The sequence below is a fragment of the Heptranchias perlo genome, chromosome 23, assembly GCF_035084215.1.
Source record: "Heptranchias perlo isolate sHepPer1 chromosome 23, sHepPer1.hap1, whole genome shotgun sequence".
Classification (NCBI taxonomy): domain Eukaryota; kingdom Metazoa; phylum Chordata; class Chondrichthyes; order Hexanchiformes; family Hexanchidae; genus Heptranchias; species Heptranchias perlo.
The window spans coordinates 47,681,363-47,709,343 of NC_090347.1; the positions used below are offsets into that span (position 1 = coordinate 47,681,363).

At 50.1% G+C, this 27,981-nt stretch overlaps 1 protein-coding gene across 1 annotated transcript in view; it reads left to right on the forward strand.

The window, feature by feature from the left end:
- The window catches only part of tmem260 (transmembrane protein 260), a 75,695-nt gene that overhangs the window by 34,531 nt on the left and 13,183 nt on the right, over nt 1-27,981 (forward strand). Inside the window, exons 8-10 of the mRNA XM_068004441.1 lie at nt 4,787-4,935; nt 8,098-8,274; nt 24,255-24,308. Of these exons, the coding sequence (XP_067860542.1) occupies nt 4,787-4,935; nt 8,098-8,274; nt 24,255-24,308 (380 nt within the window). The remainder of the gene's footprint in view (nt 1-4,786; nt 4,936-8,097; nt 8,275-24,254; nt 24,309-27,981) is intronic.

Here is a 27,981-nt window from a genome sequence, read left to right on the forward strand (position 1 = left end):
CGGACACGCACTCTGGGGACAGGCAGAGGGACCGGACACGCACTCTGGGGACAGGCAGAGGGACCGGACACGCACTCTGGGGACAGGCAGAGGGACCGGACACGCACTCTGGGGACAGGCAGAGGGACCGGACACGCACTCTGGGGACAGGCAGAGGGACCGGACACGCACTCTGGGGACAGGCAGAGGGACCGGACACGCACTCTGGGGACAGGCAGAGGGACCGGACACGCACTCTGGGGACAGGCAGAGGGACCGGACACGCACTCTGGGGACAGGCAGAGGGACCGGACACGCACTCTGGGGACAGGCAGAGGGACCGGACACGCACTCTGGGGACAGGCAGAGGGACCGGACACGCACTCTGGGGACAGGCAGAGGGACCGGACACGCACTCTGGGGACAGGCAGAGGGACCGGACACGCACTCTGGGGACAGGCAGAGGGATTGGACACGCACTCTGGGGACAGGCAGAGGGATTGGACACACTCACTGGGGACAGGCAGGGGAATTGGCCACACTCACTGGGGACAGGCGTGGGGATGGGAGAGATTCACTGGCGTGGGGATGGGAGAGATTCACTGGCGTGGGGATGGGAGAGATTCACTGGCGTGGGGATGGGAGAGGTTCACTGGCGGGGGGATGGGAGAGGTTCACTGGCGTGGGGATGGGAGAGGTTCACTGGCGTGGGGATGGGAGAGGTTCACTGGCGTGGGGATGGGAGAGGTTCACTGGCGTGGGGATGGGAGAGGTTCACTGGCGTGGGGATGGGAGAGGTTCACTGGCGTGGGGATGGGAGAGGTTCACTGGCGTGGGGATGGGAGAGGTTCACTGGCGTGGGGATGGGAGAGGTTCACTGGCGTGGGGATGGGAGAGGTTCACTGGCGTGGGGATGGGAGAGGTTCACTGGCGTGGGGATGGGAGAGGTTCACTGGCGTGGGGATGGGAGAGGTTCACTGGCGGGGGGATGGGAGAGGTTCACTGGCGGGGGGATGGGAGAGGTTCACTGGCGTGGGGATGGGAGAGGTTCACTGGCGGGGGGATGGGAGAGGTTCACTGGCGGGGGGATGGGAGAGGTTCACTGGCGGGGGGATGGGAGAGGTTCACTGGCGGGGGGATGGGAGAGGTTCACTGGCGGGGGGATGGGAGAGGTTCACTGGCGGGGGGATGGGAGAGGTTCACTGGCGGGGGGATGGGAGAGGTTCACTGGCGGGGGGATGGGAGAGGTTCACTGGCGGGGGGATGGGAGAGGTTCACTGGCGGGGGGATGGGAGAGGTTCACTGGCGGGGGGATGGGAGAGGTTCACTGGCGGGGGGATGGGAGAGGTTCACTGGCGGGGGGATGGGAGAGGTTCACTGGCGGGGGGATGGGAGAGGTTCACTGGCGGGGGGATGGGAGAGGTTCACTGGCGGGGGGGTGGGAGAGGTTCACTGGCGGGGGGGTGGGAGAGGTTCACTGGCGGGGGGGTGGGAGAGGTTCACTGGCGGGGGGGTGGGAGAGGTTCACTGGCGGGGGGGTGGGAGAGGTTCACTGGCGGGGGGGTGGGAGAGGTTCACTGGCGGGGGGGTGGGAGAGGTTCACTGGCGGGGGGGTGGGAGAGGTTCACTGGCGGGGGGGTGGGAGAGGTTCACTGGCGGGGGGGTGGGAGAGGTTCACTGGCGGGGGGATGGGAGAGGTTCACTGGCGGGGGGATGGGAGAGGTTCACTGGCGGGGGGATGGGAGAGGTTCACTGGCGGGGGGATGGGAGAGGTTCACTGGCGGGGGGATGGGAGAGGTTCACTGGCGGGGGGATGGGGAGGTTCACTGGCGGGGGGATGGGAGAGGTTCACTGGCGGGGGGATGGGAGAGGTTCACTGGCGGGGGGATGGGAGAGGTTCACTGGCGGGGGGATGGGAGAGGTTCACTGGCGGGGGGGTGGGAGAGGTTCACTGGCGGGGGGGTGGGAGAGGTTCACTGGCGGGGGGGTGGGAGAGGTTCACTGGCGGGGGGGTGGGAGAGGTTCACTGGCGGGGGGGTGGGAGAGGTTCACTGGCGGGGGGGTGGGAGAGGTTCACTGGCGGGGGGGTGGGAGAGGTTCACTGGCGGGGGGGTGGGAGAGGTTCACTGGCGGGGGGGTGGGAGAGGTTCACTGGCGGGGGGGTGGGAGAGGTTCACTGGCGGGGGGGTGGGAGAGGTTCACTGGCGGGGGGGATGGGAGAGGTTCACTGGCGGGGGGGATGGGAGAGGTTCACTGGCGGGGGGGATGGGAGAGGTTCACTGGCGGGGGGGATGGGAGAGGTTCACTGGCGGGGGGGATGGGAGAGGTTCACTGGCGGGGGGGATGGGAGAGGTTCACTGGCGGGGGGGATGGGAGAGGTTCACTGGCGGGGGGGATGGGAGAGGTTCACTGGCGGGGGGGATGGGAGAGGTTCACTGGCGGGGGGGATGGGAGAGGTTCACTGGCGGGGGGGATGGGAGAGGTTCACTGGCGGGGGGGATGGGACTCACTGGGGACAGGCAGTGGAATCTGCATCAATCCCCCCCTAGAGCAACCGGGAAACAAATTCAGAAGCTTCAAAATAATTTATAATCACATTTTAAAATTTCCTCGGAATTTCCTTTTGACTATTACAAATTTAAATATTAATTAGATAATTTTCAGATGCTATTTTGTTCCCATCTGAATGATCTGTGAGCGAGACAAGGTGCCTCGAGTGATTCCGTGAGCAGTCCCACCCCCGCAGTATTGCGACTGTTCACTGCCCCGATTCCTCTGGGCTCAGAGGAAGGAACTTCCTTTTGTGAATTTGTGAATTAATTGTCTTTAACTCTACCCCAACAACAAATTAGTTTAAATTATTCAAACTCATCGATTCAACAACTGGAAGTCGGGGAAATAAAGAACTTTTCATCAAAATGGTGGATAGTCACAGATCAGATAAGGTTGGGGGGTGTGGAGTGAGTTGGGGTCTCTCCCCCTCACTCAGTCCTGGGCCGGGGATGGAGCGAGTCGGGGTCTCTCCCCCTCACTCAGTCCTGGGCCGGGGATGGAGCGAGTCGGGGTCTCTCCCCTCACTCAGTCCTGGGCGGGGGATGGAGAGAGTCGGGGTCTCTCCCCCTCACTCAGTCCTGGGCCGGGGATGGAGCGAGTCGGGGTCTCTCCCCCTCACTCAGTCCTGGGCAGGGGATGGAGAGAGTCGGGGTCTCTCCCCCTCACTCAGTCCTGGGATTGGTGGGGGGGGGGGGTAGGTTTGAAGAGAGTCGGGGGTCTCTCCACTCACTCAGTCCTGAGTGGGGGATGGAGCGAGTCGGGGTCTCTCCCCCTCACTCAGTCCTGGGGGGAGAGGTATAGAGAGAGAAAGGGTCTCTCCCCCTCACTCAGTCCTGAGCGAGGGATGGGGAGAGTCGGGGTCTCTCCCCCTCACTCAGTCCTGGGCGGGGGATGGAGAGAGTCGGGGTCTCTCCCCCTCACTCAGTCCTGGGCGGGGGATGGAGAGAGTCGGGGTCTCTCCCCCTCACTCAGTCCTGAGCGGGGGATGGGGAGAGTCGGGGTCTCTCCCCCTCACTCAGTCCTGGGCGGGGGATGGAGAGAGTCGGGGGTCTCTCCCCCTCACTCAGTCCTGGGCGGGGGATGGAGCGAGCCAGGGTCTCTCCCCCTCACTCAGTCCTGGGCGGGGGATGGAGTGAGTCGGGGGTCTCTCCCCCTCACTCAGTCCTGGGATTGGTGTGGGGTCGGTTTGGAGAGAGTTGGGGGTCTCTCCCCCTCACTCAGTCCTGAGCGGGGGATGGAGAGTGTTGGGGTCTCTCCCCCTCACTCAGTCCTGGGCGGGGGATGGAGCGAGTTGGGGTCTCTCCCCCTCACTCAGTCCTGGGATTGGTGTGGGGTCGGTTTGGAGAGAGTTGGGGGTCTCTCCCCCTCACTCAGTCCTGAGCGGGGGATGGAGAGTGTTGGGGTCTCTCCCCCTCACTCAGTCCTGGGCGGGGGATGGAGCGAGTTGGGGTCTCTCCCCCTCACTCAGTCCTGGGCGGGGGATGGAGAGAGTCGGGGGTCTCTCCCCCTCACTCAGTCCTGGGCGGGGGATGGAGCGAGCCGGGGTCTCTCCCCCTCACTCAGTCCTGGGCGGGGGATGGAGTGAGTCGGGGGTCTCTCCCCCTCACTCAGTCCTGGGATTGGTGTGGGGTCGGTTTGGAGAGAGTTGGGGGTCTCTTCCCCCTCACTCAGTCCTGAGCGGGGGATGGAGAGTGTTGGGGTCTCTCCCCCTCACTCAGTCCTGGGCGGGGGATGGAGCGAGTTGGGGTCTCTCCCCCTCACTCAGTCCTGGGATTGGTGTGGGGTCGGTTTGGAGAGAGTTGGGGGTCTCTCCCCCTCACTCAGTCCTGGGCGGGGGATGGAGCGAGTTGGGGTCTCTCCCCCTCACTCAGTCCTGGGCGGGGGATGGAGCGAGTTGGGGTCTCTCCCCCTCACTCAGTCCTGGGCAGGGGATGGAGAGTGTCGGGGTCTCTCCCCCTCACTCAGTCCTGGGATTGGTAGGGGATAGGTTTGGATAGAGTCGGGGTCTCTCCCCCCACTCAGCCCCCCAGGGAGATTTGCTTTTGATGGGTGGGGGTATGAAGTGGGTCCAAGCCTGTAGTTGTTGTCTCTTGGAGCTGGGGAGCTGAATGAGCAGACCAAACAGTATTTGTCTTCATTGGAACAAGCAGACCTGAGGAGACACTTGGCCTTTTCTGTTTTTACGTAATTAAAGCTGCCTCATGACTGGAGAAACCTCATTAAAGGACATAATATGGTGTCCCTTGCTCTGCAGATGATGACATATGATTGGTACTTACCGAAACTGGCCAAACACCTACCCAGTGTCTACTTCCCAGGAACTCACTGGAAACCTGTCGAGGGAGCGGATTCTGCAGGGACTGGGACATTCAACCTGCATCGGTTACTGAATGAGAACAGCAAGTGAGTTGCTCCAACACAACCCCAGTTACTGAATGAGAACAGTGAGTGATTTGTACAATAATCCCAGTTACTGAATGGGAACAGTGAGTGATTTGTACAATAATCCCAGTTACTGAATGGGAACAGTGAGTGATTTGTACAATAATCCCAGTTACTGAATGGGAACAGTGAGTGATTTGTACAATAATCCCAGTTACTGAATGGGAACAGTGAGTGATTTGTACAATAATCCCAGTTACTGAATGGGAACAGTGAGTGATTTGTACAATAATCCCAGTTACTCAATGGGAACAGTGAGTGATTTGTACAATAATCCCAGTTACTGAATGGGAACAGTGAGTGATTTGTACAATAATCCCAGTTACTGAATGAGAACAGTGAGTGATTTGTACAATAATCCCAGTTACTGAATGAGAACAGTGAGCTCGACCAGCTCAAACATCCCAGCAATTCCGTGCAGAAGCAGCTCCGTCCCTGCCAGGACCGTGTCTCTCGGGGGAGCAGTGCTTCAGTGGGACAGTTTGAATCTTGTTTCTCTGGCGATCGGGTGAGCGCAGAGTGAACCCGATGAGCTCGGGTAAATTTGGTTAATACACAGGTCCCAGAGGTGCGAGAAGCGTCCTGAGTGCATGTCCAACTCAGCCCCGTTCTGGTATCAGACTCAGACACTGGGTAATGGGAGACTTGGAGTCAGTGCATTTGCCTTTCACTCCTGAGTTCAAATGCAGCCCAGACTGAGAAGGGAATGTCTGCTGTTTGCTGGGGTCAGTCTCAACCCAAGTATAAATGGGGTGAGATAACAGCACAAAAATCACATCAGTTCACAACTCACGAGCAGTAAATTGGCAATGCTGCTCCTGCAAGGACATCCACAAATGCACGATGATTACACGGGGCAGCAGCACCATTCAGACTGAACCTTACCCACTGACTAACCCTCTGCCCTGGGAGTGTTTGATGGGACAGTGTAGAGGGAGCTTTACTCTGTACCTGCCCTAGGAGTTTTTGTTTATTATTCATTCATGGGATGTGGGCGTCGCTGGCGAGGCCAGCATTTATTGCCCATCCCTAATTGCCCTTGAGAAGGTGGTGGTGAGCCGCCTTCTTGAACCGCTGCAGTCCGTGTGGTGACGGTTCTCCCACAGTGCTGTTAGGAAGGGAGTTCCAGGATTTTGACCCAGCGACGATGAAGGAACGGCGATATATTTCCAAGTCGGGATGGTGTGTGACTTGGAGGAGAACGTGCAGATGGTGTTGTTCCCATGTGCCTGCTGCCCTTGTCCTTCTAGGTGGTAGAGGTCGCGGGTTTGGGAGGTGCTGTCGAAGAAGACTTGGCGAGTTGCTGCAGTGCATCCTGTGGATGGTACACACTGCAGCCACTGTGCACCGGTGGTGAAGGGAGCGAATGTTTAGGGTAGTGGATGGGGTGCCAATCAAACGGGCTGCTTTATCTTGGATGGTGTCGAGCTTCTTGAGTGTTGTTGGAGCTGCACTCATCCAGGCAAGTGGAGAGTTTTCCATCACACTCCTGACTTGTTCCTTGTAGATGGTGGAAAGGCTTTGGGGAGTCAGGAGGTGAGTCTCTCGCCGCAGAATACCCAGCCTCTGACCTGCTCTCGTAGCCACAGTATTTATGTGGCTGGTCCAGTTAAGTTTCTGGTCAATGGTGACCCCCAGGATGTTGATGGAGGGGGATTCGGCGATGGTAATGCCGTTGAATGTCAGGGGGAGGTGGTTAGATTCTCTCTTGTTGGAGATGGTCATTGCCTGGCACTTGTCTGGCGCGAATGTTACTTGCCACTTATCAGCCCAAGCCTGGATGTTGTCCAGGTCTTGCTGCATGCGGGCTCGGACTGCTTCATTATCTGAGGGGTGTTTGATTGGACAGTGTAGAGGGAGCCTAACTCTGTATCTAACCCATGCTGTACCTGCCCTGGGAGTGTTTGATGGGGCACTCAGTGCTTAAAGTTGCTTAAAGAAATTAACACTGACATTCCTCTGAGAAGAACCAATATCAACAAGACTGATGGGAGCTCAGTGTGTTCCAGCTCTCGGCACTTTCCGAGCTTTTCGGATCCCCATTTTCTTCCTTTGAAACTCCATGGGATGAGTTTGCTGCTGTACTCAGGAGCAGTGAGACCCCTGATCAGAGGAACATACATGAGCAGTGAGACCCGCGATCAGGGGAACATACAGGAGCAGTGAGACCCGCGATCAGGGGAACATACAGGAGCAGTGAGACCCTCGATCAGGGGAACTTACAGGAGCAGTGAGACCCCTGATCAGGGGAACATACAGGAGCAGTGAGACCCGCGATCAGCGGAACATACAGGAGCAGTGAGACCCCCGATTAGAGGAACATACAGGAGCAGTGAGACCCCTGATCAGGGGAACATACAGGAGCAGTGAGACCCTCGATCAGGGGAACATACATGAGCAGTGAGACCCTCGATCAGGGGAACATACATGAGCAGTGAGACCCCCGATTAGAGGAACATACAGGAGCAGTGAGACCCCTGATCAGGGGAACATACAGGAGCAGTGAGACCCTCGATCAGGGGAACATACATGAGCAGTGAGACCCTCGATCAGGGGAACATACAGGAGCAGTGAGACCCTCGATCAGGGGAACATACATGAGCAGTGAGACCCTCGATCAGCGGAACATACAGGAGCAGTGAGACCCCCGATTAGAGGAACATACAGGAGCAGTGAGACCCCTGATCAGGGGAACATACAGGAGCAGTGAGACCCTCGATCAGGGGAACATACATGAGCAGTGAGACCCTCGATCAGGGGAACATACAGGAGCAGTGAGACCCGCGATCAGGGGAACATACAGGAGCAGTGAGACCCGCGATCAGGGGAACATACAGGAGCAGTGAGACCCTCGATCAGGGGAACTTACAGGAGCAGTGAGACCCCCGATCAGGGGAACTTACAGGAGCAGTGAGACCCGCGATCAGGGGAACATACAGGAGCAGTGAGACCCTCGATCAGGGGAACATACAGGAGCAGTGATCCATATAACTGCCCTCTGCTCCAGATTTAAATGTTTAGAATTGATTGATTTTGTTGAAGTGAAGATGTGATGAAACTTCGGAAGGGCTGGTTTGTCTGGTCACCGCGATTCACTGAATTATACACCTGTATGTTTTACAGCAGGGAGATCTTTGTGTGTATAGGGCTGCATGAAGCAGACCCGAGCTGGAAGCAGAGTTACTCTCTATGGCCCTGGGGGGTGTGTGAGAAGCTGGTCCACTCCACCAGTCTGTTCAACCCTGAAAGTTGGATCCAGCACACCAAGAATATGTACAACTGGACAGAGGAGTACGGCAGGTAGGAGCCGGGGTACACAGTGTTGGGAGAGAGGGACAGTAGGTGTCATGGTACACAGCGCTGGGAGAGAGGGACGGGAGGTGTCATGGTACACAGTGCTGGGAGAGAGGGACGGGAGGTGTCATGGTACACAGTGCTGGGAGAGAGGGACGGTAGGTGTCATGGTACACAGTGTTGGGAGAGAGGGACGGGAGGTATCATGGTACACAGTGTTGGGAGAGAGGGACGGTAGGTGTCATGGTACACAGTGTTGGGAGAGAGGGACGGTAGGTGTCATGGTACACAGTGTTGGGAGAGAGGGACGGTAGGTGTCATGGTACACAGTGGTGGGAGAGAGGGACGGTCGGTGTCATGGTACACAGTGTTGGGAGAGAGGGACAGATGGTGTCATGGTACACAGTGCTGGGAGAGAGGGACAGTAGGTGTCATGGTACACAGTGCTGGGAGAGAGGGACAGATGGTGTCATGGTACACAGTGCTGGGAGAGAGGGACGGTAGGTGTCATGTACACAGTGTTGGGAGAGAGGGACAGTAGGTGTCATGGTACACAGTGCTGGGAGAGAGGGACAGTAGGTGTCATGTACACAGTGTTGGGAGAGAGGGACAGTAGGTGTCATGGTACACAGTGCTGGGAGAGAGGGACAGTAGGTGTAATGGTACACAGTGCTGGGAGAGAGGGACAGTAGGTGTCATGGTACACAGTGTTGGGAGAGAGGGACAGATGGTGTCATGGTACACAGTGCTGGGAGAGAGGGACAGTAGGTGTCATGGTACACAGCGCTGGGAGAGAGGGACGGGAGGTGTCATGGTACACAGTGCTGGGAGAGAGGGACAGTAGGTGTCATGGTACACAGCGCTGGGAGAGAGGGACGGGAAGTGTCATGGTACACAGTGCTGGGAGAGAGGGACGGGAGGTGTCATGGTACACAGTGCTGGGAGAGAGGGACGGTAGGTGTCATGGTACACAGTGTTGGGAGAGAGGGACGGGAGGTATCATGGTACACAGTGTTGGGAGAGAGGGACGGTAGGTGTCATGGTACACAGTGTTGGGAGAGAGGGACGGTAGGTGTCATGGTACACAGTGTTGGGAGAGAGGGACGGTAGGTGTCATGTACACAGTGTTGGGAGAGAGGGACAGTAGGTGTCATGGTACACAGTGCTGGGAGAGAGGGACAGTAGGTGTCATGTACACAGTGTTGGGAGAGAGGGACAGTAGGTGTCATGGTACACAGTGCTGGGAGAGAGGGACGGTAGGTGTCATGTACACAGTGTTGGGAGAGAGGGACAGTAGGTGTCATGGTACACAGTGCTGGGAGAGAGGGACAGTAGGTGTCATGTACACAGTGTTGGGAGAGAGGGACAGTAGGTGTCATGGTACACAGTGCTGGGAGAGAGGGACAGTAGGTGTAATGGTACACAGTGCTGGGAGAGAGGGACAGTAGGTGTCATGGTACACAGTGTTGGGAGAGAGGGACAGATGGTGTCATGGTACACAGTGTTGGGAGAGAGGGACGGTAGGTGTCATGGTACACAGTGTTGGGAGAGAGGGACAGTAGGTGTCATGGTACACAGTGTTGGGAGAGAGGGACAGATGGTGTCATGGTACACAGTGTTGGGAGAGAGGGACGGTAGGTGTCATGGTACACAGTGTTGGGAGAGAGGGACAGATGGTGTCATGGTACACAGTGCTGGGAGAGAGGGACAGTAGGTGTCATGGTACACAGTGTTGGGAGAGAGGGACGGTAGGTGTTGTTGTTCGGAAGTCACCGGTTAACGGTTTTGGCTTAATACAGAGGAAGAGTCAATTCTCTCTTAATTCTCAATTTGCTTTATTAACGTTATTAAATCATGTACATACCGCTTATTCGTCTAGTTAGATATAGGCATGCAGTTTACAGCAGGTTATACAGCTTTATACTCAAACTAGGATTTAAACGCACACCCACTAGCTGACTAACTCTCCCTGAGTATTAGGATTTAAACGCACACCCACTAGCTGACTAACACTCCCTGAGTATTAGGATTTAAACACACACCCACTCGCTGACTAACTCTCCCTGAGTATTAGGATTTAAACACACACCCACTCGCTGACTAACTCTCCCTGAGTATTAGGATTTAAACACACACCCACTCGCTGACTAACTCTCCCTGAGTATTAAGATTTAAACGCACACCCACTAGCTGACTAACTCTCCCTGAGTATTAGGATTTAAACACACACCCACTCGCTGACTAACTCTCCCTGAGTATTAGGATTTAAACACACACCCACTCGCTGACTAACTCTCCCTGAGTATTAAGATTTAAACGCACACCCACTAGCTGACTAACACTCCCTGAGTATTAGGATTTAAACGCACACCCACTAGCTGACTAACACTCCCTGAGTATTAGGATTTAAACACACACCCACTCGCTGACTAACTCTCCCTGAGTATTAGGATTTAAACACACACCCACTCGCTGACTAACACTCCCTGAGTATTAGGATTTAAACGCACACCCACTAGGTTTTTCTGACGAACACCCCCCCGAGTGGTCACAGAATAGAAAGGATATTATATTCCCCGGAAAGGAGAGATACTGCTGGCCAGGCAATTCTCTTTCTCACTCCCGACGTAGTCTCTACGTCCCTGACGTAGGGTTCCCACTTCCACGAGGGTTAGTCTCCGGAGTCTCCCTCACAAACAAACACACTCCGGCACCAAGCCTGCAATGCTTCAGTTTTAACTCCAAGCCTGTCTTTTCGAATGATGCTGTCTTCTCCGGTTGGCTCAAAGTTGCTGGAGTGATCGATGTCATCCCCTGATTGGCTCTGTTCCAAGGGCCCAGGTGGCATCACCTCAGACCCCTTTTCTAAATAAGGCCTGGTGTCTCATCACAGTTCCTTTGTCCCTGTAAGAAGCGGAACGAATTCAAACCGGTTCTGGCCAGTTCAGACCAGTGACTGAACTCCAGGTCACCTCAGTTCAAAAGGTCAGTGTCTTTGTTAGCAATTCGAATTTAACCTCAATAGGTTTCTGCAGCCTCTGGCCAACATCTCCCCCCTTTTGATCCAAAGATGCCTATCTTAGGATCATTACTCTCCCTTTCTGTGTACCATTCCTGAGGCTGTCATTGTCCCCCAATGGGCATGTTACATCCGTGATATCATATGATTATAGAAAATATATAAATGGTTATAGAAAAAATACAAACAGAAACATATAAACTATACTTCACACACTGTCCTTATGTTGATAATCACTTCTTCTGTTTCATTATAGCACTAACACTCAATTGTTGCAAAATTTCATTTTTCCACCTTCTAAGCTGATATACATTGAATATGACAAGTATTAATGCACATAAAATCACAATTACAGCAGCATGTGATAAAATCCTGACCCATGGATGTATTTGAACATTAGATCCCCAATTCCAAAACTTATTCCAGAACCCGGGGTCCCGTAACAGTTCCCCTGCTTTATCAGCATGCGTTTTAATTATTTTAGTGTGTTTAGTCCATTGATGAATTATCTCATTGGCTTCCTCCGCTATTTGCGTCCAATCTGCAGTCAGGTGCGGAATGGGTGGTAGTTCGGTAGGAACATATTTCCACAGATCTTGGTCTATATCGGTACGATGGACTGTGAGGTTTTCGTTTATTACCATCCTCATTATTGGCTTAGGCAGAACATGTCCACTGACAACCAGGTCTGAGGTCACATTGTTAATGGCCACATTGTGTCCTTCCAGAGGGCACTGTTTCCATCCTTTGTTATAGCTCATAGCCGCTGTGGCTATGTAATACGTTTGTCCCACAAGGGCGTATTGTAAAAAGGACTGGTTGTTAACCGGCAAAATGGACAATGAACAATTTTCATAAGTACTGAACCCACAATTAGTAAGTCTCTGTCTCGTTATCTCTTCTGGACAGGCCCAGTGATTCCCTCCTTGGTGACACTTCGACAAATCTACCCCTTTCTCAGCACCATCCATTACAATAGCATGAGATGGTGGATTGCTCAAAGATATCCAAGTACCCTCATGGTACTTGCCCACGTTATGAACTCTTTTTAAAGGGTAGGTCAAATTGCCTCCGTGCCGGGGAAAATGAATCACCGCCCCAACGTAATATTTCCCTTTGTGAGTCACTACTCCAGTCAGTATTTACATAGGTGTGGTCCCAGTGGACCATAATTTTACCTCGACCGTCGCTCCCCGATGGTCGCTCCATAAATGGACCCACAAATTGATTAATAATATTTCCCTCTGGGATTACCGACAATGTCACCTCTAGAACTGTGTTACATGAAAACCGTACTCCCGCTCCCTCCGGTATACCCAAAGTCTTTCCTACACACACTAACCCATTCACTCCCGTATAATACAAATTTAAATCCTCCCTTTTCCCTTTGGTTCGGACTGTCTTATTCTGCAGAGCAAAGTTGTCCCTGGTCTCGGGATCTCCCTCCGCCGTCGACACTGCTTCAGGCACGTTCATTCGTCGTGACGGCTCCGAGGCAGGTTCAACCACAGTTCTGATGACGATCAATCCGATAGCAACAAAATGCATCATCCCCTTCATTCTAGGCTGGACCTGTAATAAACAAGCGTAATTTCTGCTCTTATGTACAGTTTCTTTTAGGTACGATCATAAGTCCAGTCTCTCCATATACTGAGCCAGACCGTCCAAATCCTGTTCCCAATTTGTTTCAGATTCTAACCGTCCGTTTCTTCGAACCCACTTATTCCCCCTTTTTGTTTTATGTTCCTTTAGTTTTTTTCCTGGATTTGCCTCTGCATGCGAACGGACAGTATCAAATTTGTTTTCATTCATCTCCTCTTGGACCTGTAGCTGGTCCTGTTCTTGATCTCCCTGACCTTCAGAATTCAGAACATCGTTAGCATCGAGCAGCACATGCCAATGGTGATCATCTTGTTTTTCTCCTACCAACTTTAGCTGATTAATGTGGTACCAGCCACTCTTATCTGGTGCCGTTAATATCTTGTATACAGATGGGCTAGCTTTGTCTACTATCTCATAGGGACCGGCAAACTTTGGACTCAAGAATGAGGTGGGCTGGTGTATTCTAATCATTACTCTCTGTCCAGGGCTCAACTCTATCGGGCTGGCTTTTGCATCGAAATAAGCCTTGCTTTGCTGTTTCTTCTTTCCCTGTCGGTGAGCGGCTACATAATTTGCTTCTTTTACTGTTTCTACTAGCTGTTGTACCCATTTTTCTGATATAATGTGGTCGACCTCGGGTTCAGACAAATCCAAACCTACCAGCCCCTCCATTCCCCTCATGTCTCTTCCTGTCATGAGTTTATAAGGAGTGTAGCCTGTTGATGAAGCCACGGTATTCCGGACTATCATCAGCACAAAGGGCAGAACCACCTGCCAGGTTGTCTTGCGCTGCTGCACCATTTTGGCTATCATGTTTTTCAATGTCCGATTCATTCTTTCCACAATTCCACTAGACTGTGGTCTATAGGGTATGTGAAATCTCTGTCTAACCCCTGCATTACTTGGGCTGTAAAATGTGTTCCCTGATCCGATTCTATGCTTCGGGATAAACCCCAACGGGTAAACACCTTTTCTAATAGAATTTTCGCAGTAACTTTGGCTGTGTTTGTTCTGGTCGGAAAAGCTTCCACCCATTTAGTGAAGGTATCCACTATTACTCGAATGTACTTGTATCCTCCTGGAGTGGGAGGAAGGGGTCCTATATAGTCTATCTGTAAATTAGTCCAAGGCCCTTCTACTGGTCTAGTATGTCGGAGGACCCCTTTCTTAACATTTCTATCGGGGTTGTGTTGTGCACAGATCTAACAATTCTTGACATAGTGTTCCACGTCACCTGTCATTCCGGGCCACCAACACACCTCCTTTATCCTATCTAGGGTGCTCTCCGTCCCTTTATGTCCCCATAAGTCATGGTACCAGTGGATTATTTGGTTTCGTCCTCCCTCTGGCACCACAAATTTTCCTTCACACAAAACCACTCCGTCTTGAATATAGACCCCCTTGTGCCTTTTGTATGTGTCTGACTCTGCTCCTTCTATTAGTTTTTTTAATTCTCCGTCTTTCTTTTGTTCCTCCGTTAAATCCATTACTTTGACCTGCTTCTCTTCCAGGCCCCCGATTTCCCCAATCGGTGGCTGCCATTCCTGTCCACTTACAGCACCTCGTTTGGCTAGTTCATCAGCTTTCCTGTTCCCTTCGGGAGATAGTTTTGAATGAGCTTTTACTTTTGTGACCCCATATCCTTTCCCCTGTGCTTCTTCAAAGATGTACCGTAATAGAGGGGCTGACGGAAGGGGTCGTCCATCCGCTGAGACAAAGCCTCTTGCTTCCCATAGGGGCAAATGTTCTGTGAGGCTATTACAGACATACATGCTATCAGAATATATAACTGATCTGGGCGGAACATATTCGGGGTGACCAACCACATATGCGACGGCTGCTAGTTCTGCTACCTGCGCACTGTGTTAGGTAATTTCAGAGCCGCACTAAATCTTTCCCGTCCGTGGTCATCCTCCATGTATATCCCACAGCCAGTTCTCCTTTCCCCATCCTGTACTGATGAAGAGCCATCCACAAAAATTTTAAAAGAGGGTTCTTCCTTTCCTGTTTCCTTTGTCTTTCTGCTTTCAGGCCCCGTCTTACCCCCTCCTTTTTGTTTTGATACAAATGGGCCCTTGGGGTCATTTGCTGTCATCAATTGACACTCATGTTTCTCTCCCTGATAAACTAAGTTGTCTGCTAACATCGTAGTGGTTTTTACCCCCTTTACGGTTATATTTCTCTCTTGCAGCAACAATGTCCATCTAGCGATTCTATTTTGGCTAACTGAACCATCCTTAATCCTTCCATCTAACAGTAGCTTTACTGGGGTGTGTTCTGTTAATATTGTAAGTGGATTTAGTCCCACTATATAAGTAAAATGCTGCACTGCCCAAAAGACAGCTAGCAAGTGTCTTTCACATACCGTATACCCCTGCTCTACTGGTGAGAGCATACGTGAGGCGTACGCTACTGGTCGTAATTTCCCGTGTGTCTCCTGTAATAGAACTGCCGAGAGGGTGGTGTCTGTGGTAGCCACCTCCAATGAAAACGGTTCCGTTGGATTTGGGGTTTTTAGAGCAGGCGTGGCAGCTAGTGCTGGCTTTAAATCAGTCATGGCCTGGCTGTGTTCTGTTTTCCACTCCCAAGCCACGTTCTTTTTTAATAATTCCATCAGCGGGGCCGCCTTTGTGGCGAATCCATCAATATGGTCCCTGCAATATCCCACCAACCCTAAGAAGGACCTTAACCCTTTTACATCCCGCGGAACAGGGAGTCTGCCAACCGTCTCTACCCTCCGCTTGTCAACGTCCCTTAGTCCCGGCGTCAGAATCATTCCCAAGTAAGTAACTTTTTGTTTCATGATCTGCGCTTTTTTAGGGTTAATCTTTAATCCCAAATCATGTAACAACTGCAGTAATTCACTTAGCAGTTGATAATGTTCCTTCTTGGTTTCAGTTTGTAGGAGTAAGTCGTCTACATACTGCACTAGACATTCAGGCCTTGAGAATCCTTTTAACCCTTCCCTCAGTCGTTGGTGAAATATGGACGGGGAATTGTGAAACCCCTGCGGCAGGGCGGTCCATGTATATTGCTGTCCTTGGAAAGTAAATGCGAATTTATATTGACATTCTTTCTCCAGTGGAATAGACCAAAAACCGTTACTTATGTCCAAAACCGTAGAACACTGCGCATCCTCGTTTTGTCGAACTACTGTCTCTGGGCTAGTTGCTACTGTAGGGGCTGTTAACGGGGTGACTTTATTTAATTCTCTGTAGTCTATCGTTAGTCGCCAGCTACCGTCGGGTTTCCTTACTGGCCAAATAGGTGCGTTATTAGTAGAAGCTATTGGTCTTAATACCCCTTGCTGCAGCAGACTCTGTATCACCTTCTCTATCTCTGCTTCTGCTTGCTTTGGGAAACCATACAGTTTCTGTGGTTTGGGGTCTGGACCTTGTATACACACACTCCCGGTCATTTTCCCACAATCATGTTTATGTCGGGCAAATACTATTGAGTTTTGTACAATAATCTGTTGTACTTCACGATCGTTACTCATTTCTCCTGGTTCTATCCACATTTCCCCGATCGTGCATATCCTATCCTGATATTCCCCCACTGGGACGAGTGTGTGATTTATACTGCCCATGCCCAAAGGCATTTGCTAAATCATACAATTAACGGGGTCAAAGCAAAATCCCGCTTTGGCCATATAGTCACTCCCTAATATATGTTCTTGTTCTCTGGGTAATTTAATAAGAACCACTGAATGCTCTATCACTATGTCTCCCACACCGACTTCCAACGGTACACTCACATATCCCACTTGTGAATGCCCTGTGAATCATAGAATCATAGAAGTTACAACATGGAAACAGGCCCTTCGGCCCAACATGTCCATGTCGCCCAGTTTATACCACTAAGCTAGTCCCAATTGCCTGCACTTGGCCCATATCCCTCGATACCCATCTTCCCCATGTAACTGTCCAAAATAGAATCCACTTAGAATAATTTTATTTTGAATTTTCCAGTCTATGTCATTGATCTGAGTGGTGTTAACGGTGGTTCGAGATCCCCCTGTGTCCCAAAGGAATGTAAGAGGGCGGCCTCCGACCCTACCATTCACTAGGGGTCTCCCCGTGTCATCCAACCGCGCGTCACACACCCATAACGGAGAGGCCTGACACCGTCATTGCAGTTCGGGGTACAACCCGGAACTCGGTGATATTTCTATCGTATCACACTGAGGACTTGGTCTATTCGGCCCTTCCACGGGTAGGCTCTGATTCCTTCCCCGACCTGCACTCTCTCGTCTTGGGTTCGGGCAGTCCCTTGCGAAGTGTCCCTCTTGGCCACAGTTATAGCATTTGGACACATCGCCTTGAGTTCTCCCCGTTCCTGAGAAGTTTCCTTTGCCTCTACCTCTTCCCACTGTCTGATAAGCTGGAGGGGGTTCCCCCTGAGTAGGTCCCCTCCCTTCGTTTCTCCAGATTATCATCTGATCTTTAACAGGCATTGCTCTGTCCCCGGATGCCTTGGATCGTTTGGGTATTTCCCTTTCCCATACTCTAACCATCTTCCTAATTATCCAGGGTTCCGTATGTGTGTCATCAGCGGGGTCAAACTGATCTAGTGCCTTCCTCGACTCCTCAGTGCCATGCGACACTAGTGTTCTCAGCCATCGGTTCCTAACCTCCCGCTGTAAATTATCCCTGTCTAAGTCTGTACCATAGACCCCCTGAAACACCGCCCAAATGCGGGCCGAAAATACAGTGGGGTGTTCACCTTTCCTTTGATAGCATCTCATCAGCGCCTCCACTGGATCCCCTCTGTTATCGGCCATGACAGATAATACCTGGTCCTTTAAGGCTTCATTTGTGCCTCTACCAAGTTTTTGTTCCTCCGGTAGGGCGGAGTGTATATGTGGGTGTAGGCACATTAGGATTAATTTCCTTTCCTCAGCATCGTCTAAGCCGTGTATTGCTCTCTGTTGCCTGACCGCTAGGAACAACTCCCTAGGATCATCCCCAGGCGCACACGTTCCAATATCTTTCGCAATAACCCTCAGTTCCTGTACCCCAAGTGGGGTGGAATATGTCATATCCTGACCATCTTCCCCCATCTGTGCTCTAGTGGTTACAAGGGGGGCCATTGGGGCAGACGGCTATCACCGCTGCTGTATCTATCCGCCTTGTCTGCTAAATCATCCCAATCCACATCCCCTAGACCACTTTCTTCACCTCTTCCGGGTGCAAAAGCACACAATATGCCCCTCTGTGCAGCTAGCTGATCTTGCAGCCTCCCTATCAGTTTCTGACACGTTGTGTGATCACCAGTACTACTCCTCTTCTCCTGAGCTGCTCTGTGAATCACATTCATAGCAGTTTTTAAATCACTGCTTGGGCTTCTCCCTCTCTCTTACTCTTTTCATTCGTCAATTTTTCGCACTGTAACTGATATTGGTTCATGTGCATCAAATCTGCACTTCTCTGTCCCTGTAGATCAGTTACCTTCTCACTAAGGCGGGCGATCTCCTCACGGAGTTTTTTATTCTCTTCCCCTAATTCGTCTTGGATTTTCTGAGTCTTTTCTTTCTCTCTCCTAGCCTGCTGTCAGCATTCTATCCATTCCTCAAGTAAACATCCGATCACTACGGACTTTTGTATCTTTTTAAATTTCCTATCTGACATCTTTGTTTGCGCAATTCTCCAAAGGACCTCCCCAGCGGGCGTTCCCTCATCTCCAATGTGACCCGCATACTCTCCGTATTGCGGCCACTTCCCTATTACGTATTTTTGAAGGAGTCCCTTCCAATCAAAACAGTCCAAGTCCCCAGGGCTTGGTGATTTCCCTTTATTCGTCATCTTACGTTATTAACTATGAATTAACGTAAACTCCTGTTCTCTGTATACTTTGCCAAATTCGGTTCGCCTCGAGGCTCCCACTGACGCAACGGAGAGATTTATCCTCGAGCCCACCCAGGGACGCCAAAGATGTTGACCGGAAGTCACCGATTAACGGTTTTGGCTTAGTACACAGAGGAAGAATCAATTCTCTCTCAATTCTCAATTTGCTTTATTAACGTTATTAAATCATGTACATACCGCTTATACGTCTAGTTAGATATAGGCATGCAGTTTACAGCAGGTTATACAGCTTTATACTCAAACTAGGATTTAAACGCACACCCACGAGCTAACTAACACTCCCTGAGTAATAGGATTTAAACGCACACCCACTAGCTGACGAACACTCCCTGAGTAATAGGATTTAAACGCACACCCACTAGCTGACTAACACTCCCTGAGTAATAGGATTTAAACGCACACCCACTAGCTAACTAACACTCCCTGAGTAATAGGATTTAAACGCACACCCACTAGCTGACTAACACTCCCTGAGTATTAGGATTTAAATTCACACCCACTCGGTTTTTCTGACGAACACCCCCCCGAGTGGTCACAGAATAGAAAGGATATTATATTCCCCGGAAAGGAGAGATACTGCTGGCCAGGCAATTCTCTTTCTCACTCCCGACGTAGTCTCTACGTCCCTGACGTAGGGTTCCCACTTCCACGAGGGTTAGTCTCCGGAGTCTCCCTCACAAACAAACACACTCCGGCACCAAGCCTGCAATGCTTCAGTTTTAACTCCAAGCCTGTCTTTTCGAATGATGCTGTCTTCTCCGGTTGGCTCAAAGTTGCTGGAGTGATCGATGTCATCCCCTGATTGGCTCTGTTCCAAGGGCCTAGGTAGCATCACCTCAGACCCCTTTTCTAAATAAGGCCTGGTGTCTCATCACAGTTCCTTTGTCCCTGTAAGAAGCGGAACGAATTCAAACCGGTTCTGGCCAGTTCAGACCAGTGACTGAACTCCAGGTCACCTCAGTTCAAAAGGTCAGTGTCTTTGTTAGCAATTCGAATTTAACCTCAATAGGTTTCTGCAGCCTCTGGCCAACAGTGTCATGGTACACAGTGTTGGGAGAGAGGGACAGTTGGTGTCGTGGTACACAGTGCTGGGAGAGAGGGACGGGAGGTGTCGTGGTACACAGTGTTGGGAGAGAGGGACAGTTGGTGTCGTGGTACACAGTGCTGGGAGAGAGGGACAGTAGGTGTCATGGTACACAGTGTTGGGAGAGAGGGACAGTTGGTGTCGTGGTACACAGTGCTGGGAGAGAGGGACAGTAGGTGTCATGGTACACAGTGCTGGGAGAGAGGGACGGGAGGTGTCATGGTACACAGTGCTGGGAGAGAGGGACGGGAGGTGTCATGGTGCACAGTGCTGGGAGAGAGGGACGGTAGGTGTCATGGTGCACAGTGCTGGGAGAGAGGGACGGGAGGTGTCATGGTGCACAGTGCTGGGAGAGAGGGACGGGAGGTGTCATGGTACACAGTGCTGGGAGAGAGGGACGGGAGGTGTCATGGTGCACAGTGCTGGGAGAGAGGGACGGGAGGTGTCATGGTACACAGTGCTGGGAGAGAGGGACAGTAGGTGTCATGGTGCACAGTGCTGGGAGAGAGGGACGGGAGGTGTCATGGTACACAGTGCTGGGAGAGAGGGACGGTAGGTGTCATGGTGCACAGTGCTGGGAGAGAGGGACGGTAGGTGTCATGGTACACAGTGCTGGGAGAGAGGGACGGTAGGTGTCATGGTGCACAGTGCTGGGAGAGAGGGACAGTTGGTGTCATGGTGCACAGTGCTGGGAGAGAGGGACGGGAGGTGTCATGGTACACAGTGCTGGGAGAGAGGGACAGTTGGTGTCGTGGTACACAGTGCTGGGAGAGAGGGACAGTTGGTGTCGTGGTACACAGTGTTGGGAGAGAGGGACAGTTGGTGTCGTGGTACACAGTGCTGGGAGAGAGGGACAGTTGGTGTCATGTACACAGTGTTGGGAGAGAGGGACAGTTGGTGTCATGGTACACAGTGTTGGGAGAGAGGGACAGTTGGTGTCGTGGTACACAGTGCTGGGAGAGAGGGACAGTTGGTGTCATGGTACACAGTGTCAACTCCAACTGTAATATTTATATCTTCCTGATGCTTCCCAAATGACATGACCTTTGTCTTCCTTGTGTTAATCTGTAATCCAAATTTTCTACTCTCCACGTACACCTCATCAGTTAGTCTCTGCAAATCTGTTTCAGATGATTGTTATGAGGTCAGTGTCATCAGCAATTTCATTACTGTTACCATTACTAGATTAAATAAATCAGGTGACCGTGTGCATCCTTATCTCACCCCACCTAAACCAGTCCATTAGTTCTCAGTCCACTCTAACAGCTCAGGGACTTGTAGATATTTTCTATCAGTCTGACAAGTATCTCAGCAATCCCCCATATATCCTCAAAATATGCCATATCCCTTCTCGTCACACACTGTCAACGTCCTGATTAAAATCGGTGAAGTTGTTGAAACAACGGATGTTGTGTTCTATAAATTTCTGTCTTATCACAAACAGTTGATCGATCGCACTTGGCCCTGGTCTAAAACCAGCGGGTTCTTCATGCAGTGCCACCTCTATGGATCTTTTCATACTGCTCTGCAGTGTTTCAGTAAATACTTTTCTGGGTATACTCAGTAAGCTCTTCTCTCCTGTTTTGAAGATTGGTATCATTATCACCTTTCCCCAGTCTTCAGGTACTTACTCTTCTTCACAAATTTTGTGAAACGGTCGTTGCATCACTTTCACAGTATGTTCCTCACTCGCCTGCAACATTCGGCAGTTATATTATCGCTACCAGGAGCCTTGTTCTTTTTCAAACTATCAATAGAAATCTTTACTTTGTCTTCCAAGAAATCCACCATCAACTTCCCTCCACTTGTCCAGGGCGGTTTCTCTAGAACTGATTCACCCACCATGTTCTGAGCATTGTATCGATCTTCAGAGTATTCTTTGCACTACTTGCTCCTCGCCTGTTGGTCCTCAATTATCTGACTGTTTTGGCCTTTCACTGTAGACATTTTAAGTTTGTAAGATTCACCGACTTCTCTTATCTTCTGATAAGCCCGTGTTTTGTTTCTTTTAGAGTAATCTTCTGCTTCATTGCACTGCTTGTTTATCCAGTTGTTGTTGTCTCTCTTGGTTTTTAACTTTATTTCTCTGGTTAACTTGTTGTATTTGGTCCTTTATATTGGGATTGCCTGAAGCTTTCTTTGTTTTTCACTCAAATCCAGGACTTCATTTGTTTCTTAATGTTGTTTTTGAGTCTCAATCGTTATTCTGCGGATCATAATATTCAGTTTTTGGTAATGTTCCATGTCTTTTTCCATGCATTTCTTTGGTTAATGCAGGTACGATGATTCTCTCTGCAACACAGAAGCATAGAATGGTTGCAGCACGGAAGGAGGCCATTCGGCCCATCGAGTCCGCGCCAGCTCTATGCAAGAGCAATCCAGCTAGTCCCATTCCCCATAGCCCTGCAAATATTTTCCTTTCAAGTACTTATCCAGTTCCCTTTTGAAGGCCATGATTGAATCTGTCTCCACCACCCCCTCGGGCAGTGCATTCCAGATCCTAACCACTCGCTGTGTAAAAAAGTTTTTCCTCATGTCACCTTTGGTTCTTTTGCCAATCACCTTAAACCTATGTCCTCTGGTTCTTGACCCATTGGGAACATCTTTTTACTTGTTTCCAATGTTTCTGATGTGAGATTTATTTCAATTTGTCCAGAGCCCAGATTTTTGTTTGAAATGCTTTTCCAGCAACTCCCATCCTCAGCCTTGCCGATGTCAAAACTAGCTTATGGTCAGAGTTGACATTAGCCACGACACTGGATTTCCATCTATATATAGTGAACAAAATCGATCCTGTTTCTTGTCTGTTCATCAGGTAACAACAAGTCCACTTTTTGTGGCTTTCTTAGATAGAAAAGTGTGTTCCAACACCATCAGATTGTTACTTAGGCAGAAGGAAAGTAACCGTTCTCCTTACTGAATCCAATCTTTCCAATAGCTCCATCCCACATGTTACAGTTACATCCCACTTTCACATTCAAGTCTTCCATGATCAGCAACGTGTCTTCGAGCTGCTTCTGTCACAAGGCTTTTGATAAGGTCCTGCACAGGAGGTTGGTCAACAAAATTAGAGCACATGGAATTGGGGGTAATATACTGGCATGGATTGAGAATTGGTTAACAGACAGAAAACAGAGAGTAGGAATAAACGGGTCTTTTTCAGGTTGACAGACCGTGACTAGTGGGGTAGCGCAGGAATCGGTGCTTGGGCCCCAGCTATTCACAATATATATCAATGATTTGGATGAGGGGACCAAATGTAATATTTCCAAGTTTGCTGATGACACAAAATTAGGTGGGAATGTGAGTTGTGAGGAGGATGCAAAGAGGCTTCAAGGGGATATAGACAGGCTAAGTGAGTGGGCAAGAACATGACAGATGGAATATAATGTGGAATAATGTGAAGTTATCCACTTTGGTAGGAAAAACAGAAATGCAGAGTATTTTTTAAATGGTGAGAGATTGGGAAATGTTGATGTTCAAAGGGACCTGGGTGTCCTTGTACATGAGTCACTGAAAGCTAACATGCAGGTGCAGCAAGCTGTTAGGAAGGCAAATGGTATTTTGGCCTTTATTACAGAAGGATTTGAGTACAAGAGTAAAGATGTCTTACTGCAATTATATAGGGCCTTGGTGAGACCGCACCTGGAGTATTGTGTACAATACCTAAGAAAGGATATACTTGCCATAGAGGGAGTGCAACGAAGGTTCACCAGACTGATTCCTGGGATGGCAGGACTGTCGTATGAGGAGAGATTGAGTAGACTAGGCCTGTATTGTCTAGAGTTTAGAAGAATGAGAGGTGATCTCATTGAAATATACAAAATTCTTACAGGGCTCGACAGGGTAGATGCAGGGAGGATATTTCCCCTGACTGGGGAATCTAGAACCAGGGGTCAGAGTCTCGGAATAGGGGGTAGATCATTTCAGACTGAGATGAGGAGGAATTTCTTCACTCAGAGGGTGGTAAATCTTCGGAATTCTCTACCCCAGAGGGCTGTGGAGGCTGTGTCATTGAGTACGTTCAAAACAGAGATCGATAGATTTCTAGATATTAAAGACATCAAGGGATATGGGGATGGTGCAGGAAAATGGTACTGAGGTAGAAGATCAGCCATGATCTTGTTGAATGGCAGAGCAGGCTCAAGGGGCCAGATGGCGAGGGGCGGCGGGGGGCGAGGGGCGGCGGGGGGCGGGGGCGGTGGGGGGCGGCGGGGGCGGTGGGGGGCGGCGAGGGGCGGCGGGGGCGAGGGGCGGCGGGGGCGAGGGGCGGCGGGGGCGAGGGGCGGCGGGGGCGAGGGGCGGTGGGGGCGGCGGGCGGTGGGGGCGGCGGGGGCGAGGGGCGGCGGGGGCGAGGGGCGAGGGGCGGCGGGGCGAGTTGCTGGAGTGTGATGGATGTTAATCTCTCTTTCAGATTTGATCAAATTTCGTGGGAAGCTGTAGCGAATGAAGAGATGTGGCAAGCAAGGTAACCTAGCTCGACCCAGACACCATAACTAATGGCAGTATCACCCACAGTAGCAAGGTTGATAAATGACCCTTTTTATGGTGTTGTCCTTTCTCTCTCTCTCTCAATGTCTCCCTCGCCGCCCTCTCCTCGTGCCGACTCCCCCCTCCCACCCCCTCTCCCCATGACCCTTGCATCCCCTCCCCCCTCTGCCTGCGTTTGCCACCCCACCCAGTCTGATCTCCCCTTTTGCGCTCTCTGTCCTCACTATGATTTTTTTTTAACCGCTTCCTCAACCTGTCCTGCCACCTTCAACGATTTGTGCACACATACCCCCAGATCTCTCTGTTCCTGCGTCCACTTAAAAATTGTACCATTTAGTTTATATCGCCTCTCGTCATTCTTCCTACCAAAATGTATCACTTCCCACTTCTCTGCATTAAATTTGCCACATATTCGCCCATTCCACCAGCCTGTCTATATCCTCTTGAAGTCTATCACTATCCTCCTCACTGTTTACTACACTTCCAAGTATTGTGTCATCTGCAAATTTTGAAATTGTGCTACGTACACCCGAGTCCAAGTCATTAATACCTATCAAAAGAAGCAGTGGTCCCATCACTGACCCTTGGGGAACACCACTGAACACCTCCCTCCAGTCCGAGAAACAACCGTTCACCACTACTCTCTGTTTCCTGTCAATTAGCCAATTTTGTATCCATGCTGCCACTGCCCCTTTTATTGCATGGGCTTCAACCTTGATGAGAAGCCTATTATGTGGCACTTTATCAAACGCCTTCTGGAAGTCTAAAAAACTGCATTGCCCCATCAACCATCTCTGTTACCTCATCAAAATATTCAATCAAGTTAGTTAAACACGATTTGCCTTTAACAAATCCGTGCTGGCTTTCCTTTATTAATCCGCACTTGTCGAAGTGACTATTAATTTTGTCCAGGATTATCGTTTCTAAAAGTTTCTCCCACCACTGAGGTTAAACTGACTGGCCTGTAGTTGCTGGGTTTATCCTTACACCCTTTTTTGAACAAGGGTGTAACATTTGCAATTCTCCAGTCCTCTGGCACCACCCCAGTATCTACGGATGTTTGGAAGATTATGGCCAGTACCTCCGCAATTTCCACCCTTACTTCCCTCAGCAACCTCGGATGCATCCCATCCGGACCAGGTGACTTATCTACTTTAAGTACAGCCAGCCTTTCTAGTACCTCCTCTTTATCAATTTTTAGCCCATCCAGTATCTCAACGACATCTTTTACTGTGACTTTGACAGCATCATCTTTGGTAAAGACAGAGGCAAAGTACTCGTTTAGTACCTCAGCCATGCCCTCTGCCTCCATGAGTAGATCTCCTTTATGGTCCCTAATCGGCCCCACCCCTCCTCTTACTACCCGTTTACTATTTATATGCCTATAGAAAACTTTTGGATTCCCTTTATGTTGGACGCCAGTCTATTCTCATACTCTCTCTTTGCCCCTCTTATTTCCTTTTTCACTTCCCCTCTGAACTTTCTATATTCTGCCTGGTTCTCACTTGTGTTATCAACTTGACATCTGTCATACGGCCCCTTTTTTCCATTTTATCTTACTCTCTATCTCTTTCGTCATCCAGGGAGCTCTGTCTTTAGTTGCCCTACCTTTCCCCCTCTTGGGAATGTACGTAGTCTGCACCCGAACCATTTCCTCTTTAAAGGCCGCCCACTGTTCAATTACAGTTTTGCCTGCCAATCTTTGATTCCAATTTACCCGGGCCAGATCTGTCCTCAACCCACTGAAACTGGCCCTCCTCCAATTAAGTATTTTTACTCTAGATTGCTCCTTGTCCTTTTCCATAGCTAATCTAAATCTTATGATATTATGATCGCTGTTCCCTAAATGTTCCCCCACTGATACTTGCTCCACTTGACCCACCTCATTCTCCAGAACCAAGTCCAGCAATGCCTCATTCCTCGTTGGGCCGGAAACATTCTGATCAAGAAAGTTCTCCTGAACACACTTCAAAAATTTCTCCCCCTCTCTGCCCTTTACACTATTACTATCCCAGTCTATATTAGGATAGTTGAAGTCCCCCATTATCACGACTCTATGGTTCTTGCACCTCTCTGTAATTTCCCTGCAAATTTATGTCCAGCACCTCCACAATTTCCACCTTTACTTCCCTCAGCAACCCAGGATGCATCCCATCCGGACCGGGTGACTGATCTACTTTAAGTACAGCCAGCCTTTCTAGCACCTTTTCTTTATCAATTTTTAGCCCATCTAGTACCTCAACTGCCTCCTCTTTTACTGTGACTTTGGCAGCATCTTCTTCTTTGGTAAAGACAGAGGCAAAGTACTCTTTTAGTACCTCAGCCATGCCCTCTGCCTCCATGAGTAGATCTCCTTTTAGGTCCCTAATTGGCCCCACCCCTCCTCTTACTGCCCGTTTATAGTTGAACCATGCTGCGACCAGTGTTCTGGCAAACCAAATAACTAGGGCGGCAGAGAAGGCTTTAAACTAAATAGAGGAGGGAGGGTTCAGGTGGGGCGAAGTTTAGATTGATAGCGAAAAGACAAGGAAGTAGTACAGGAAAGTGATGGGGGTAATGATAAACAGTGTGTCAGGAAGGGACAGAGTGTACAAACATAAGAGTGCACAAGCAAACGGGGCCGGGATAGGAAAGAATGGTAAAAAGACAAAATTAAAGGTTCTTTATCTGAATGCATGCATGCAGCATTCATAATAAGATAGATAAATTGACAGCACAAATAGAAACAAATGGGTATGATCTCGTGGCCATTACAGGGACGTGGTTGCAAGGTGACCAAGGTTGGGAGCTAAATATCCAGAGTTATTTTATATTTCAGAAGGATAGGAAAAAAGGTAAAGGTGGTGGGGTAGCTCTGTTAATAAAGGATGAAATTGGTATAATGGTGAGAAATGATCTTGGCCCAGAAGATCAAGGTGTCAAATCAATTTGGGTGGAGGTAAGAAATAGCAAGGGAAAGAAATCACTGGTGGGAGTAGTATATAGGCCCCCTAACAGAAGCGACACTGCAGGGCAAAATATAAATCAGGAAATAAGGGGGCTTATAAAAAAGGTAATGCAATAATCATGGGCGATTTTAAATTTCACATAGATTGGACAAATCAAATTGGCAAAAATAGCCCTGAGGAGGAGTTCATAGAGTGTATTATGGACTGTTTCTCAGACCAATACACGGGGAACCAACCAGGGAACAGGCCATTTTGGATCTGGTAATGGGCAATGAAACAGGATTAATTAATGATCTCAAAGTAAAGGATCCCTTGGGAAGCAGTGATCATAACATGATGGAATTTCACATCCAGTTTGAGAGCGAGGATCTTGGGTCTGAAACTACTGTATTAAACTTAAATAAGGGCAATTACAAAGGAATGAGGGCGGAATTGGCTAAAGTGGACTGGGTAAACAGATCAGATGGAATGATGGTGGATAAGCAGTGGCAAACATTTAAAAAGATATTTCATGACTCACAACAAAAATATATCCCTGTGAGGAGGAAAGACTCCACAAAAAGGGTGAACCAACCATGGCTAACTAAGGAAGTTAAGGATGGTATCAGGTTAAAAGAAAAAGCATACAACATGGCAAAGATTACTGGTAAGCCCGAAGATTGGGAAAACTTTAAAAACCAGCCAAGGAGGACTAAAAGAATA